We start from the raw sequence: 16,027 nt of genomic DNA, 5'->3' as shown, positions 1-16,027 counted from the left end.
TGTAACTTGTATTATAGAAGTCTGATTATCTATTCTTCACTGAGATATACTTGATTACAGTATTTTCTGTCATAATTGACTCACTTGTTTCTGTATAATAAGAATATTATATGCTTTCTTCACTGTGTCTGACTATGAGATTAAGCATTTTCATTCTGCTCTCAACTCAGGTGTAAGATCATGAATGAAGATCTGTAAACAGAAAGATGTTAAAAGCTCTTCATTCAATATAAAATAGTATAAACTGAAGTGTGTGAAGTATGATATAAGATTGCTTACTTATCTACACTTAGTAAAGCATTTGTAACACTTATCTTATATATTCACTTTCTCAAAGTTGTATAAGATTCATTTGAAAAACTCATTTTATATTTATAAAAATGAATATTGCTTCAGATCTATGAGATTTATCTTTTCATCAGTTATTTATAATGACTTTGCTTTTTCATATAGAAACACAGCAGATCTTAAGACTTATTGAAATTTTATTAACTGTCTGTCTGTGAGTTCATATTTAATCTGATAATATAATTATATCTGACTTAGTCAGCTGATTACAGCATTATTTTTTCAGTTATTATTAAAGCTTGATAACTTCAGCAAATCTTCTGACTTGATATATTTCATACTTGAATTCTCATTCTGTGCAGTGATCTCTGATGATGTGTACACTTCTGAAGAGATTATGAATAATTGTGATAAGATCTTCAGATTCAGTGTAGTTATCTATCTGTATAAACATTTGATCTCTCATTACAGATCTAAGATCTGATTTTCTCTATTCTTATTAATGATAATGATTGTGTTGATAAAGCTCTTCATAGTGAATGCTTAATCTGCAGTGAATGCTAATTATTGTTTGACTTCTATCTCAGTCTGTCACTGTATATACAAGGCCTTGATCTCATTTAGAATTCTTATATATGTATGAAGCTTTGATTTCAGTTCAGCAGTTTCAGCTGCTTTTCTTACTACTTTAAGTAAACTCTCTGAGAGGTTCTACATATCTTTCAGTTCAGGTAGCAGAGAAGAGTGTTGTTCATATTAACTAAAGAAGGTATTCATTTCAGTGATTTCTCATTGATTGTATAATGTCTATTGTTATATTACTGTATCATTATCACTATATTGTTATATAATTTCTGTTATTATTGTATAACTCTGGTGATGATCACCTTCTTTCTTTTATTCTTTTTTTAAGTAGAGAGTGAACTTCTTTGAATCTTGTTCACTGCTTTTATCTTCTTTCTCACACCTCATCTGTTCACATATCATGCATGACATTTGTCTGGACATGGAGTTTTCCTTCTACAAGTGAAGCAGCATCAATCAGATGCTCTTTCACTCACTGCTCTTCATATGCTATCTTTTGAGATGTTCTAGAACCACACTGGCATGATAACTATGAATTACTTTGTAGATGGAATTATCATGCTCTGAAGAAGTCTGCACTTCTCACCAGTTTTTAGACATGCTATCAGATGTGATTCAAAGGTTGCTTAAGCCAGTGTATGATTACAGGCGTACGCCGGCTTCTTATATATTGTACACTAAATTAATTAGTGTCCGCTATGGCCCCTTTACACTCGTAAGCAAGTTCAGAAGCAGCCGCGTTATTATCCGACGGTCATACGTTCTTCTGAACCACACTGATATTCTATAAAAAGTCTTCAAAGTGAAAAAGATATCTGTGTTAGATAATTCTCTGAATTCTGTGAATATCAAGAGAAAGCAGGCTTCTGACTGAAGTGCAGGTAAGAATGAAGTGAACACTCATCTCAATACCTTGAGACTTGAAATGTTAATGTATAAGAGATACTTGAGTAAGAATCAAGAGATAACTGTAAAAGTGTTAGCAGATATAGAAGCTTCTACACAATATATTAATAATTATATAATTTAAAAACTGAAAGAGATCTGCTGAGTGAAGAATCTCTGATACATAAGATTATCTGATAACTGATATTTAATATTACTTACAAGAGTAAGAGTTCTCTTGTACTTCAAAGAATAATCTTGTTATATTTGAGCACAAGAGCTGCAGAATGTGAAATATAATCTTATTCTTAAACTCAATTAATTTCAAATGTTTAATTCACAGATTCAATAATGTATATATCATATGTAATTGACTGATAGAAAGAAAACAGTTCATATAATTCTATCAACTGATATGAGAAGAACATTTCATATCTCTGATATAGAAGAGTTAAATCTGCTTATATATTAATAAGCAAAGAGAATGATTTACAAGATCTCATCTGAAAGCATTCTGTATATCATACAGAACTCAGAAGTGAATAAAACCAAGATAAAGAATATATAGAAGAATAAGTATATAAAGAAGCTTCTGAAGAAGTATGAGAAGATCTTCTGAACAGATCTTTCACTGAAATTACTGCTGAAATGAGGATTTGTACATGAGATTGACACAGAGAATGTAAAACCAGTCAATCAGAATGTGTACTCTCTATTACAAATATTTCTTGAAGAACAGAAGTATCAGATTATCAATCTTCTAGAATATAATCTCATACAATTCTCATCAAGTGTGTGAGGCTTTCCAGCTCTATTCATGAAAAAGGCAGATGAGAAGTGATGAATGTGTATCAATTATCAAGCACTTAATAAGCTTATGATTAAGAATGAATATTCACTGCTATGAATTCAATAATAGTTGAATACAGTTGAAAACATCTGATATCTATTGAAGATTAATCTTCTCTCAGAATACTGACAGATCTGTATAGATAAACTATCAGTTCTGCAAACCATGTTTAATACATAATAAAGAAAGTTTGAATTTCTGATAATATCATTCAGTCTGATAAATACACTTATTATGTTTCAAATAATGATTAATACAATTCTTTATAAATAGAATAAAATCTTATATCTTGTATATCTCAATAACATTCTAGTCTTTTCAAACTCATATAACAAATATCTGAAGCATCTCAATAAAGTGCTTATAACTCTGACAGAGTATAAGCTCTATATTAAATCAATCAAGTATGTGTTTGAAATGAAAGAGTTGAAGTTCATAGAATATGTAGTGAATGATAACTGTATACATCTCATCTCAGAGAAATTAAATGTTATAGTAAATTAACTGCAGCTGAGAAATATACATCATATATGACAGTTTCTTGAATTAATCTTATATTACTGCAGATTCATCAAGAATTTCACATAAATATCTGCATCACTCTCAGATCTCTTAAGAGAAATAGATACAAATCTGCAAAAGAAGAAGTTTTATTCAATTATCTGAAATGCTGTGTGTAAAGAGGCTTTTCTCACACTGAGAGAATATGTAATAACATTCTCAGTACTTATTCAATCAGATTATGATAAACCTTTCTATATTAAGACAGACATATCTGAATGAGCTATCAGAGACACTGTTCTACAGATAAGTAAGAACAGCAAGCTGCATCTGATGATATATAATAATAGAAAACTATCAGACACTGAGCTCAATTATTCAGTACATAAAAAGAAATTGCTAGTAATCAAGCATACACTGATATTATAAGATAGATATATCAATAATAGATATATAATAACAGTGATTACAGATCATAAAAGTCTTATCTATCTATAATTAATAATAAAACCTTTTAAATGCTTAGCATATTGAATCTCAGAGTTTCAAGTATACAATCTTCATATCAAATATTAAAAGAGATTGAACACTGTAATGTCTGATGCAATCAGTTACAGACTCAATTTCATGAATAAGAGTTCTGTGAATCAGGTATAAGAGAAGTTCATATTAAACACACTGAGAGAGTGTAAGAAATCAGAATGAGTGAACATTATAATCTCTCACTTGAAGAATGATAAGATATCAGATAATAAGTATCTCATGAGAGTAGTAGAAGAGATGCTTTCAAACTTCAAGCTGAGAAAATTGAAAAATAACATTATACTTTATCACAATCTAGAATATGCAGAAGCTCTCTATCTGAAATCTCTATTTAAATGCAACTTAATAACTCACATACACAAGGAATTCAGTCACTTAAAAAGCTCTGAACTTATGAATATACTCAAATCAAGAGTATACTGATCAAGCATGACTGAGAATATTCAGATATACACTCACAAGTGTCTGAATTATCAGGTTGTGAAAGAATCTAAGAAAGGATTAGAACATGAGAAAGTATAACATCAGATGAAGTGTATAATACAACTGTTCAAATAATGAGAAATGAATCTTATAGACATATTATCACAGATGTCAAATGAAAATTAATGAATAATCACTGCTATTAATTACACTACTGACTGATCAGTTGTGAAAGCAGTTTCAGAGATAACAGAGAAGATAATGATGAAGTTTCTACATAATAAGATCTATATCAACTATGAAATGCTGCATGAGATTCTAACTGATAACAGTGTGAATCTTGTAGAAGAAGTGATAAGACATTTCATAAGTCAGTTATAGACAAGATATCATAGAACAACATCATATCATTTATAAATAAATGAAAAGATGAAACACTTGAATAGAATCTTGAGCAATATGCTGACAAAATATCTAGTGAGTAAGTCTATAAGATTATAAGATGAATATCTTGATCAGGCACTATTAGTCATATGAATTCAGCAGCATGCAGTCTTCAAGTGTTCATCATTCTATCTATTATATGAATTGCATTCACACATTCTGAAGAATGCTTCAGAAAAGATGAGAGAGAAAACAGCAGTTACAGACACAGTAGTAGCAGTTGCAAACACAGCAGTTGTGAACACAGAATCAAGATTGAAAGAGATCAGTCACACATGTACAAAAGTTAATAAGTTACTTCTGAACTGAGCAATTCAATTGAAAAGAATAGCCCCGGTGGCCGAATGGTTAATGCGGTCACCTGGTAGCGCCTTGGTGTGAGAAACCAAGGCGCGTGAGTTCGAAACCCGCAGGGGATACATTAAATCCGGAACTCAAGCACCTCAGGTTCCTAATAAATACAGAGGTGTACAAATCACTTCAATGAATCGCTCTATGTTCCTGGGCTGGGAAGTTATTATCGCATGTATCTAATTGTCACTTCTTTGTATTTCCTATGTTCTTGTTATCTTGGTGTGATCTCAACACCTGTATTTCCTCCTGTATAATCAACACTTGACCTGTATTTAACATCACGCAAGGACTCATTATAAGCTCCGCTTGCATATAAGTATAATGAAAGAATAATAATAATAATAATAATAATTGAAAAGAATACAAGACTCACTAGTTAAGAAATTAAGTCTTAAGATGAGAATATGAGTTCTTGTATACAATAAGAGTTCTGAGAAGTTTCAATCTAGATGATTTGAACTCTATAAAATACTCAAATCACATTCTCTGAGAACTTACACATTGAAGAAATCAGAGAAACAGATCTTACAAAACTTAATTAATAATTCATAACTTATGAAAGTAAAGATGCAAGATCTGAGTGAATTATAATTATTCACAGCACTATCATCAGTGTTGAAAAAGAAGAGACTTATAATTAAAAAGTTTCATGAAGTAAGAGAAATCATAGACACTTATAAATTAGATAATCTCACTTATTCTGATCTTTTCATAATTTTAAGAAAAGAATGAGAAGTAATAAAGAAATCAGATGAATACTACACTTCAATAAGTGATGAGACTGTAGTCAGTTGTATGATAACACACTGCAGACAGTAAATGCAATATAGTAAAGAGTGATCTTAAAGCAGCAGACTTGTATATAAGTCAGATTACAGAAGAAAAAGAAATTCAGAGTTGAATTCAACTGTTTATATCAGTTCAATTGCAGAGATTATAGAGGACAAACTATCTGAAACATTCACAGACATGTGAAACCAAGTCATCTTAACTTCTGAAAATGCTCAGAGATTGAGTGAGATTAGTTTTAATGAGCTGTTTACTGTAGTGATCTGAGCAGGTGAAGAGAGACAGTATAATACATAAGACAGAATCACAAAAGATGAAAGCTGCTGAATCTAGTCACTGAATACTGTATCATATAGAGATTATGTAAGAGTAGTGACTAGCAGATAAAGAAAAAGTATAAGAAAAGAAAAGAGATAATGAATTAATCATCAACTATAAGAGTCAGTTATAAAAGACAAATATTATCATACACATCTCATTCATTTTTATATATCATATATTTAATCTATTTTCAATGCCACATCATCTGAAAAACATCAAAAATAAAGAAAATCTCAAAACTCAAGATTTATAAGAGATTTGAGAGCTGTAAGCTGCTCTTATAATAATATCACATATATTTCTGATTTCTCTACTACTCTGTGTACAACATTAATATCATTTATCACAAGATTGACTGAAATGCCAATATAGAAATGTGTATATATACATGTAGAAAAATTGAAGAAGAGCACAGAATCTGCAGAATCAGAAGTCAGAGCAGAGAGAATAGAGACAGAAGAAATGAAAGAAGAAGAAGATACAGAACTGAATGAATAATAATGAGAGTCATCTGAGACTGAATACTTATAACTCAGTGTGTGCACAATCTTTCTCACAGAGAAGAGAGAGAAAGTGATAGAAGAAGCTTAAGAGTGAGAGAAGATAGTCTCAGCAGTATTATTATTTTCAATTAGAATGATCTCTGACACTGAAGTAACTAAGAATCATTATTAGTATATAAAACTGTAAAAGCAGAAGTAATAATTACTGAATAAACACTCACTGATCTTAGAATTGTACATGTAATTACAACATGCACAAGACTTCTCAGAAAGAGAGAGAGAAACATGAAGAAATACAGAAAACAGAACACAGTATACAAACAGCTCATTTCTACAATGACATCTCAGACAAGACATATAAGTCTCACACTTATAAGTGTAAAAGAGTATAACATCTGTATTCTTATTTCTGAAAATATGAATATTCTTCACCTGTATCACAAAGTTGAATAACAGATGCTAGAGAATAGACTGATACAGATCTATTATTCTGAAGAAATTCATTAGAGTAGATATTCTCACAATATTGAACTTTATAGTTGTAAAAAGCTTCTTGATATCTGTGAATATTATAACTTTATACACAGTAAAACTCATAACAATTTCTTCTAAGAATAGAAAAATCAGCATTAGAAAGAAAAGATGAAAAAGAAAAAGACTTACAATCTTAATACTGTTAAAGAGAAAAGTGATTCTCTGATATAAATAAATGATTATCTCATTATAAATATTTAAAATAAATATAATAATCAGTGTCTGTGACTGAGCTTCAGATAGTTATATTATACACAGTCTTTATATAATAAATTATTCTGAGAGTCAGTAAGAAGAACAGAAGTATACACACTGAGAAATATAATTTATTAAGTCTATATAACATCTTCTTGAAACAGGAAGAGCTGATAATGAAAGCAGAGACAGCAAAACCAGAAGTAGCAGAAGTGAGAATCACAGAAACAGAGGTAGTAGAAGTGAGAGAATCAGACACAGAAGCAGATGTAGAAGATTGAGAAGAAGTAGCAGAAAAAGAAACAGAGAGAGCAGAGAAGAACACAGAAGACTCAGTTATATATAATATAAGTAATTTCTTCATTATCATATTCTTCAAGTTCTCAATCAATGATTCAATATTGAGTTCACTATTATCAGCAGATATAAATCTGTCAACATGTGAAGATTCTATATAAATAAAAACAAATATATCAGCATCTGCATTCATATAAAATTATGTCAGAAAACACAATCAGAAACTCACTGAGAAGAAAAACAGTCAAGAATGTATAAGAAGATGAAGAGAATGTATTATTCATGATAATATATTCTAGCAATTATTAGAAGATAAACAAGTTCTGATCACATTTCACAAGTTTACAACATGTTACACTTACTGCTAATAAACTACTCAGTATGAATACTACAATGATACTTATTATGAGAACAGAGAGTCATTGCCAGAAATATATACAATATAATAGATGAACAGATAGAAAGAGTTGAATAGAAGAAGAGATAGAAATGAGATAATAATAATATTCAATGATGATGATGATGAAGAAGATAATTGAAGAATGAGAAAAGTTAGTGAATGAGAGATGTAATATAGTGAAAGTTTCTTTGTAAGAGTGTATGCAGAACACTAGCTGAATCAGAGATAGATCATATAATTATAAAACACTAGTGATGAGCTAATCCGCATGAAGCTAGAATGTATGACATGATCACATAAGTGTGACTGAATCTGGTGAGAGAGGATGTGATTTGAAAGAACATACAATCATTGAATAATAACGCGGCTGCTTCTGAACTTGCTTATGAGTGTAAAGAAACCATAGCAGCCACTAATTAATTTAGCATACAATATATAAGAAGCCGGTGTACGCCTGTAATCGTACGCTGGCTCAAGCAATCTTTGAATCACAAGTGATCTTGTAAATGAGAGATTGTTGACAGATATTGCACTCTGAGATGCATGTCTCACTGAACAGAAGGTCAAGCTGCAGAAAGAGCTTGAAGATAATTGATAAGAAGAAATAAGATAAATGATGAAAAGAGTGAAAGATAATGTCTCTGCATTCATCTTATAAAAGGTTTAATTTCTTACAGCTTGAAGATAGAATATTGAGAGGAAAAAGACAGAAGAGGTGATTTTCTTATTTTCTTTATCTTCTCATTCAATAGCTAAAATTAGATTATAATACATTTTCTTTCTTTCTTTCACTCTCTCTCTATTTTACTTTTCTTTCTATTTTTTACTCAGCCGACTGTGAGGCTTCTTAGTCATGAAGACCTTGACCAGGTGTGAAATGTCTTATGTAATGACTTTAAGAGACTTTCAGATCAGATCTTTATATCTCTTTTACTTAATCTAAAGATAAGTCTTACTGTTCTTTGTGCACTTTCTTATGATGTTTTCAACTTCAAATTGTAACTGATTATTAATGAGTACTGACTCTGATGATGAGTACTTTATATTCACTTCTATTAATACAGTCTTTTTCAGATAAATGATGAAGATTACTAAGTGCATTTATTAACTGACTGACAGTTTCAATTGAAATGCGGCATCTGATACCTTCTGAAGGACATGAAATGAGCCTATCTGTAAGAGTGATAGCTTGAATATTTCTTTTAATATGTAGCTCTTTTAAGCTTTTTAAGCAAGGTTCAAGAAGACTCAATCGCAAACCTGAATAGTTAGTTAGAAATAAGATTGATTGAAAAGAAGATGATAATGTTATCTACATAGACTAACACAAATTGCTATAGAAATTTCGCTAGAATCTTCTTCATACACTGTTGAAAGAACTCAGGCAAGGTTATCAATCTCATTGTAACAACTGTAAAACATTCAAGACCTTAGTACAGAGTCATGAACATAGTTTTGAAATGATCATTCTGTTTAATCACTTGTTAAAAGAAGTCTTGACAGATGTTCATAAATAAGAATACTGTAGAACTGCTGAGTGATTGCAATACATCTTATTACATTAATAGAAAGTATGTATTGAGAAGTAAGTGTGTGTTTACTTTTTACAAATCAATCATCACTCTCAGCTTCTTTCTAAGTTAGATCACAAAGACAGATAAAGCAATGAGATTTCTGTCTCTGAGAAAAATATATTCAATTCTTCTATCTTGTAGAAGCAGATTCAGAATCTGATCAGTAACTTCACAATCTCTTCAAGACAGAGAACAGAGTCTCTGTTTCAGGCTGGAAAAGTTACTCTTATTGATAAACTGCAGTGATATTTTAATATCATCTGAAAATAAACCTAGGCTGAAGCTAAATAGTTTATGATATTAGTTGATAATTGCTTAAATGACTGCTCAGTCTTCTGTCACTCAGTGATCTGATACATTCACTTAAACTCACTCAGTGAGAGTGTCTGCTGTGAGAATTTGAAGCAGATTATTCTGGTCTTTCACATTCATCAACAAGGCAGGGCACAGATGATGCAATTTAATGTATGAAATAGAAAACAGAGAATCTTTCAAGTTGAAATGATGAATGATATCAGCATTGACAGTATAAATGACAATCTTCTTCTGCTGCTAAGATAGCTGTGAGTTTAACAGATGTCTACCCGCGCGAATAGTGTCTCTGATGATCTTGATATTTATGAAATATCTTTCATGAAATATAACAAGCTTACTATTAGACTGGCCGCTGAGATCATGAATTTCATGTTTAATCTTATTTGGTCTGGTTTCATACATTTCTTAGCATGAATCCCGCTGGGACTGACTATTAAAAAAACATGTAAAGTGACTATATATCAGATCTTAAAATGAAATCATGACTTGAAAAAAATGAGAAAGTGATCTCATTTAATCTCATTTAGTCTCATTCTTAGCATAAAGTTACTATTTTTAGACATTTTAAAGTTTTTTTTAGACTATTTTTAATTTTTTAAAAAGTAACACTTTTTGATAACACTTAAATGAGATTTAAAGTCATTTAAAGTAATAAAAATAATTTAAATTGAGAAGTGAAAATCATGATCTCATTTGAAAAATGTGATAAGAGTAGACAGTAAGTCTCACTGAGACAGTATGAAACTACTATTTAATATTAAAACTGTGTAATGAAATCAGTTGAATTGATAATGAGACTATCAAAAAATCTAGTCCTGGTCTCAGACACGGTCACACAATCAGTCTACTTACTATGAATGTTAATAGTTGCTTTCACTGACAATAATACATCATTAACTATGATTATATTGTATTCAAGATGTTACATTAAGTGAAATTTGTCTTCAACAATGAAAAGAGAATTGTCATTCATTTTTAAAATAAGGTTTGTTATTATGAATAGATTTGATTCATCTGCTCTTAAGTCAACTTCTCAAATACTCATGTATTGATCATGTGACATAGAAGTCAGTTGATAATAAGAAAAGAATAGACTTGCTATTATTGCATTGATAAGTGATATACCTGTATCTGTATTTATATAGACAGAGAGATTGTCTTGTGATGTAATAACAGAAATAATAAGAAAGATATAAGACAAATACTATAGTCTGCTAATATATTCTTAATCACTTATAGAGATGTCACACACTGTAACTATATATATATCAGTATTAAAGATATTCAGATAATTATCTGAGAGAATATCTGTAGATAAGATAAGCTTCTCAGTATCTATCTTACTGATTATTTTTTCAACTCACTGTTAAAATCTAGACTGAGATCTAAATTCAGCAGCTTATTATTATCTTTCTCAGTATTCTTCAGTTCAACTTGATTCACTGAATAATTACTGTTCTTCTCTTTTTTAAGACAGTGATTAATATAATAAGAGTCTTTATCAATGTAGTACTCTGCTATAAGTGCTGATAGTCTTTCTTCTTCTGTTATACACTGAATCAGTAACTTACTTATTATGAAGATACTTGAGAGAATCACTGCTATCTCTGCAGCAGACACAGACAGCTTTGTAGTCTCTGTCTGCTTAAATAAAGAGATGTGATATAAGTAATGATCATTATTCTGTTTGAAACATCTGAAACTATATATATAGTTAGTGAATTGTTTGATCAGTTCAGATGTGTTAGATAGCTGACTTATTATATATAGTTATTTATATATTTTATTACATTTATCTGAGAAATTAAACAGTATGTTTCTTAAGCTGAATAAGCAAATGTAAGTGAGTAATTAAAACTTGTTTATAATTAAATAATAATAATAATAATAATAATTAATTAAAAGAATAATATAATTTAAATTAATTAAATATAAAATTTCTATTTTTAACTGAGATAGAAATTAAGTATTTAATAGATTTTTTTTATCAGAAATTGAAGTTATTATAAAACAATAATTAAATTCAGAATTTTATAAATATGAAAAAATATAAGAAATTAAGATGTAATTTATTTAAATAGTTAATTACTATTTTTAAAGTTTCTATTATTATTTTCTTTTATTTTCTTTTTTATCATTATTTTTAATTAAGTCTATTTTTAAAACTGTTTCTTTTATTATATCTTTTAAATAATTTCAAGTTATTGAAAAGATGTTGAAAATATTACAATTTATAAAGAGTTTTTATATTCTGAGCTAAAATTTTCTAATTTTGCATATCTGAAATTGATAAATGTATATTAGTTAGCTAGTTAACAATACTAAAAAATTCTGAGAACTTTAGTTCTCAGATAGATATTATAGTCTCTGACTGTAAACATCTATAATTGAAAAATAATAATAAATAATAATAAGAATAAGAAACAGAATAACAATTTTGTAAAAATATACTTCAAAATACAAAAAGTATTTAATACTACTGAAGAAAATCATCTGAAACATACTTTTATAAATTGAAAACTACTTTAAGAGAAAAAATTAAGTTATAAAAACTGTTTTAAACATTTTAAACACTTTCTTTCTACAAATTAACATGAAAAGCATCTGAGTTTGAGAATGAATACACAACTGGAATCCTTGAACAAAGCTAATAAAAGCGTGAGTAATTCAGCTGCATTCATTCAAATAAAAGAGAATATGAAACCAACCGACCCGGGTTGAGTTGAGAAACCACCGCCTCAGTACTCTGTACAAATCGGACGAATATTGCGCCGTACGGGTTATGGGATCGGGGCAACTTAAATCGGCCACAGAAATTGACCCGCGATGGACAAGCTCAAAGCCAAAATAATATGGCTGCCTTCCCGAGCTCGGGACCCCCCTTGCCGGAAGATCAGAAGTTATCAGATCGCGTCGAGATCCTTATCGTTGCAGTGGGCTGTTTACCCAGTTTTAACTCTGGCTGGCAAACTGGATACGAGTTTGACTTGTTTTGAATGCCTGCCCGGTACACTCTGGACGGTTCCTCTAGGAGATGAGATGGCTCATGGGTGTACGTTGAGCTGTTACATGCGATAGCTCTTGAGAATTTTGTTGACTACTTCTGATCCCTCTACTGAGAATGGAGGGTTCTAACGAAATTCCTTTCCTTGCCGTTGATGAACAATGCCGGTCTAACAGGTACTCATGGACCGACTAACTAATGGAACTGTCTTTGTGTGTTGTTAAAGGATGCTGAAGCGCTGGGGTAGCTATCCTTCAACCGCTCCGGCCTTCGAGCTGCGAGGCTGGTGGAAACTTCGGCCGAGTTTCCGGAGTCAGGGGATTTCTATGCGCCCGATTGTTATTGTTGTTCAAAGATCCCAGAAATAACAAGAAAAGGGTCTGCCTAATCTGAACTGCTGCCATGACGAGGAGTTGGTCCATAACGTTATATTGTAACTTATCCCGCCAGTCTCAAGAGCTTGTCTACGGACTAATGCAAAGCCCGTGCTTGCAGAATAGCCCTTGTTCAAGTTTATCCCATTTCTGTATAACTAAATGTTATATATGCCTCAACAAACCTCAGATGGAATTGAAATTGCCTATCTCTTGACTCAAGCACTCTTCCTCTTCTACGGTATACTGACTTCCATTGACAACTATAAGAACACGCCATAGCATCGAGAACTTCCGTTTGTTGACAAATTGAAGACTGAAAAGCCTTTGGCTCCTTCTTCTATATTGGCCAGAACCACGACTGCTTCCTATTCAACTTACGACGGCTGAAGCGCATACTCAAAGGGCAGACCAAAATACTATGCCCTCAGGAGGGAATTCCGAAGATTACTCCAAAGAAAGATCCGATAACATGAACAACACTGCCGCCACCCCCTCCTCGTCCTCGTTGTCTGACAATGCTGGCGATGTCAAAGTTTTCCACCCTTCTACCCGGACATGGCTTGTTTTAATGACTCTCGCGGTACTCACATTGATGGTCGCATTGGATGGCACGTCCATATCCGTCGCTCTACCGGTAAGTTTGTACACAATACCTGCTGACTCCCACCCATTTCCATCAACATGTATAAGGTTCTTGCTGAAATCACATCAATAGATAATCGCAATGCAATTAAAAGGTACCGCTATTGAAGCGTTTTGGAGTGGAACTTCCTTTTTACTGTGCTCTACGGGTAAATATCAAACTTTATACATCCCTTTTTATAATGACTCGACTAACCGCCGTGATTAGTCTTCCAACCCAATTTTGCTTCATTCTCTAATATCTTCGGCCGCAAGCCAATGATACTTGTCTCACTCACTTTATTCTTTGTGGGGACCCTTATTGCTGGCCTTTCAAACAACTTCACCAACATGCTAGTTGGACGTTCCATCCAGGGAGTCGGTGGTGGTGGGCTTATTGCTCTCACTGAGATTGTAATAACTGACCTTATTCCACTGAGGGAGCGAGGTACTTATTTTGGTATCATTAGTGCTATGTGGAGTGTCGGTTCAGTTACTGGCCCAATTCTTGGAGGTGGTTTCTCCCAAAATGTTTCATGGGTAAGTCTATTGAATCCCGCCAATGCTTTTTTTCCTCATCTAAAGTCAGTTAGAATTATTTTTTTGCCTGGAAGGAATAGTTCGCTAATAGCCTCAATTTATTGGATTACAGAGGTGGATCTTCTATATAAATTTTCCATTCATTGGTGTCGGAGCCGTGTTGATCCTCCTCTTCTTGAAGTTGAATTTTGTCCCTTCTTCGCTGCTGTCGAAACTGCGCCGTATCGACTACATCGGAACGGTTCTCTTTATTGGAAGCACCACCTCATTCCTAATTCCGGTGACCTGGGGTGGTGTGATGTATGAATGGGATTCTTGGCGAACGCTGGCTCCACTTCTCATCGGCTTCGTTGGGCTCATCGTGACAATGATCTACGAGTATAAATTGGCCCACGATCCCATTCTCCCCATAGCCATCTTTGGAACCAGGACAGCAATCGTAAGTTACATAGAGACAACCTTGCACGGCCTTGTCCTTTGGTGTGGCCTGTATTACATGCCCCTCTATTTTGAGACTGTCAAAGTATACACTCCCATAGTCGCCGGAATCTCCCTCTTCCCGATGACCTTCACCGTCGCCCCTATCGCTGCCATCGCCGGTATTCTCGTGACGAAAACAGGCCATTGGCGCTGGGCAGTCTGGTTGGGATTCGTCCTATCTACGCTTGGTTTGGGACTCTTCACCATTCTCGACGTCAACACCAGCATCGCAGCCTGGATATTTCTTCTGCTTCCCGCCGGTATGGGATTGGGCCTCTTATTCCCTGCCCTTGGATTTGCAATCCAGGCATCCGCAAAACCTGGCTACATGGCCACTGCAGTCGCGTTTTTCAGCTTCTTCCGCGCATTCGGCCAGGCAATCGGCGTTGCCGTGGGTGGTGTCATTTTCCAAAACGAGATGCGAAAGAACTTGCTCAGATACCCGGAATTCGCTACCACTGCGGCAACATTGAGCAAAGACGCTGCTGGGCTTGTTCGGGTGGTTCTGGCTATGGAAGATGGGCCTGAGAAGCTGCACCTTAAAGAGGCGTACACGGACAGTTTGCGCATCGTATGGGCTGTCTGCTGTGCCCTCATTGGTGTTGCTGGGCTTCTTAGCACCCTAACTGAAAGCTATTCACTGACCATGGTGATCGACTCGGATCAGACGATCAGGGAGAAGAAGACCATCTCCAAAAATCCGGAGGAAGGGCTATCGGATTAGTCCTAACAAATCACGTGTGATGATATTTTGTTTCTTTTTTCTTTTTATCAGCGACCTACTATATATAATAACCTTTCTATGATCTCTTCCTCCCCCATCTTCCTTGGGTTTGATGTATCTGTACTCGGATATGTTTGCCCTTGTATACGTCACGTTATTCCCATTGGGCAGCATATGGACGTAGCGCCCTTTTTCCTACTCCAGATCTCCCTTCATTGCTTTTAATTTTGTTTCTTTCTTTAGGGCAAAAGGGCATCTCCTCTATCCTTTGATAAATCAGCGCTGGCATTTGTTTTCCGGGGGGCGCGGGCTTAGAATAACGTCTTTGAATTTAGATAGAACATTTAATAGATCTATCTCATTTATTTTCTGTAATATCTTCCAGGGAACAGCTATTCCATACAGACCATGTAAAATTCTTCATCCTCAATTTTTCGTGGTTTGTTTCTAACCCCTCAAGTTATCCTAGCTGGTGGGTTA

The 16,027-nt window shown here is 33.1% G+C and overlaps 1 protein-coding gene and 1 pseudogene across 3 annotated transcripts; both read left to right on the top strand.

The window, feature by feature from the left end:
* The first annotated feature begins 4,849 nt into the window (after positions 1-4,849).
* Positions 4,850-4,938, top strand: BDCG_17687 (annotated as a pseudogene). The gene has a single exon. The product of its transcript is annotated as a tRNA-OTHER (tRNA).
* A 7,455-nt stretch (positions 4,939-12,393) lies between these two features.
* Positions 12,394-15,930, top strand: BDCG_07927. Of its 2 annotated transcripts, XM_045423712.1 has the most exons (5): positions 12,394-13,238; positions 13,301-13,816; positions 13,898-13,973; positions 14,033-14,343; positions 14,456-15,930. In XM_045423712.1, exons 2-5 carry the CDS (start codon positions 13,601-13,603, stop codon positions 15,545-15,547), a joined length of 1,695 nt encoding a protein of 564 aa, XP_045282368.1. In that variant the 5' UTR covers positions 12,394-13,238; positions 13,301-13,600; the 3' UTR covers positions 15,548-15,930. The 2 variants fall into 2 exon arrangements, with proteins under 2 accessions (XP_045282368.1, XP_045272577.1); XM_045423711.1 differs by having other exon boundaries at positions 12,394-13,816.
* Positions 15,931-16,027: the final 97 nt, after the last annotated feature.

This window comes from Blastomyces dermatitidis (assembly GCF_000003525.1).
Source record: "Blastomyces dermatitidis ER-3 genomic scaffold supercont1.10, whole genome shotgun sequence".
Lineage (NCBI taxonomy): Eukaryota > Fungi > Ascomycota > Eurotiomycetes > Onygenales > Ajellomycetaceae > Blastomyces > Blastomyces dermatitidis.
This window is presented reverse-complemented; position numbering and strand designations above follow the sequence as displayed.

What these genes read in the sequence shown, in the direction of transcription:
- BDCG_07927 (XM_045423712.1), top strand. Translation starts at nt 13,601, where the DNA reads ATGCCCTCAGGAGGGAATTCCGAAGATTACTCCAAAGAAAGATCCGAT. An exon ending in CTTTTTACTGTGCTCTACGG is followed by an intron (nt 13,974 to 14,032) that starts GTAAATATCAAA and finishes CGCCGTGATTAG; the next exon opens with TCTTCCAACCCAATTTTGCT. An exon ending in TCTCCCAAAATGTTTCATGG is followed by an intron (nt 14,344 to 14,455) that starts GTAAGTCTATTG and finishes ATTGGATTACAG; the next exon opens with AGGTGGATCTTCTATATAAA.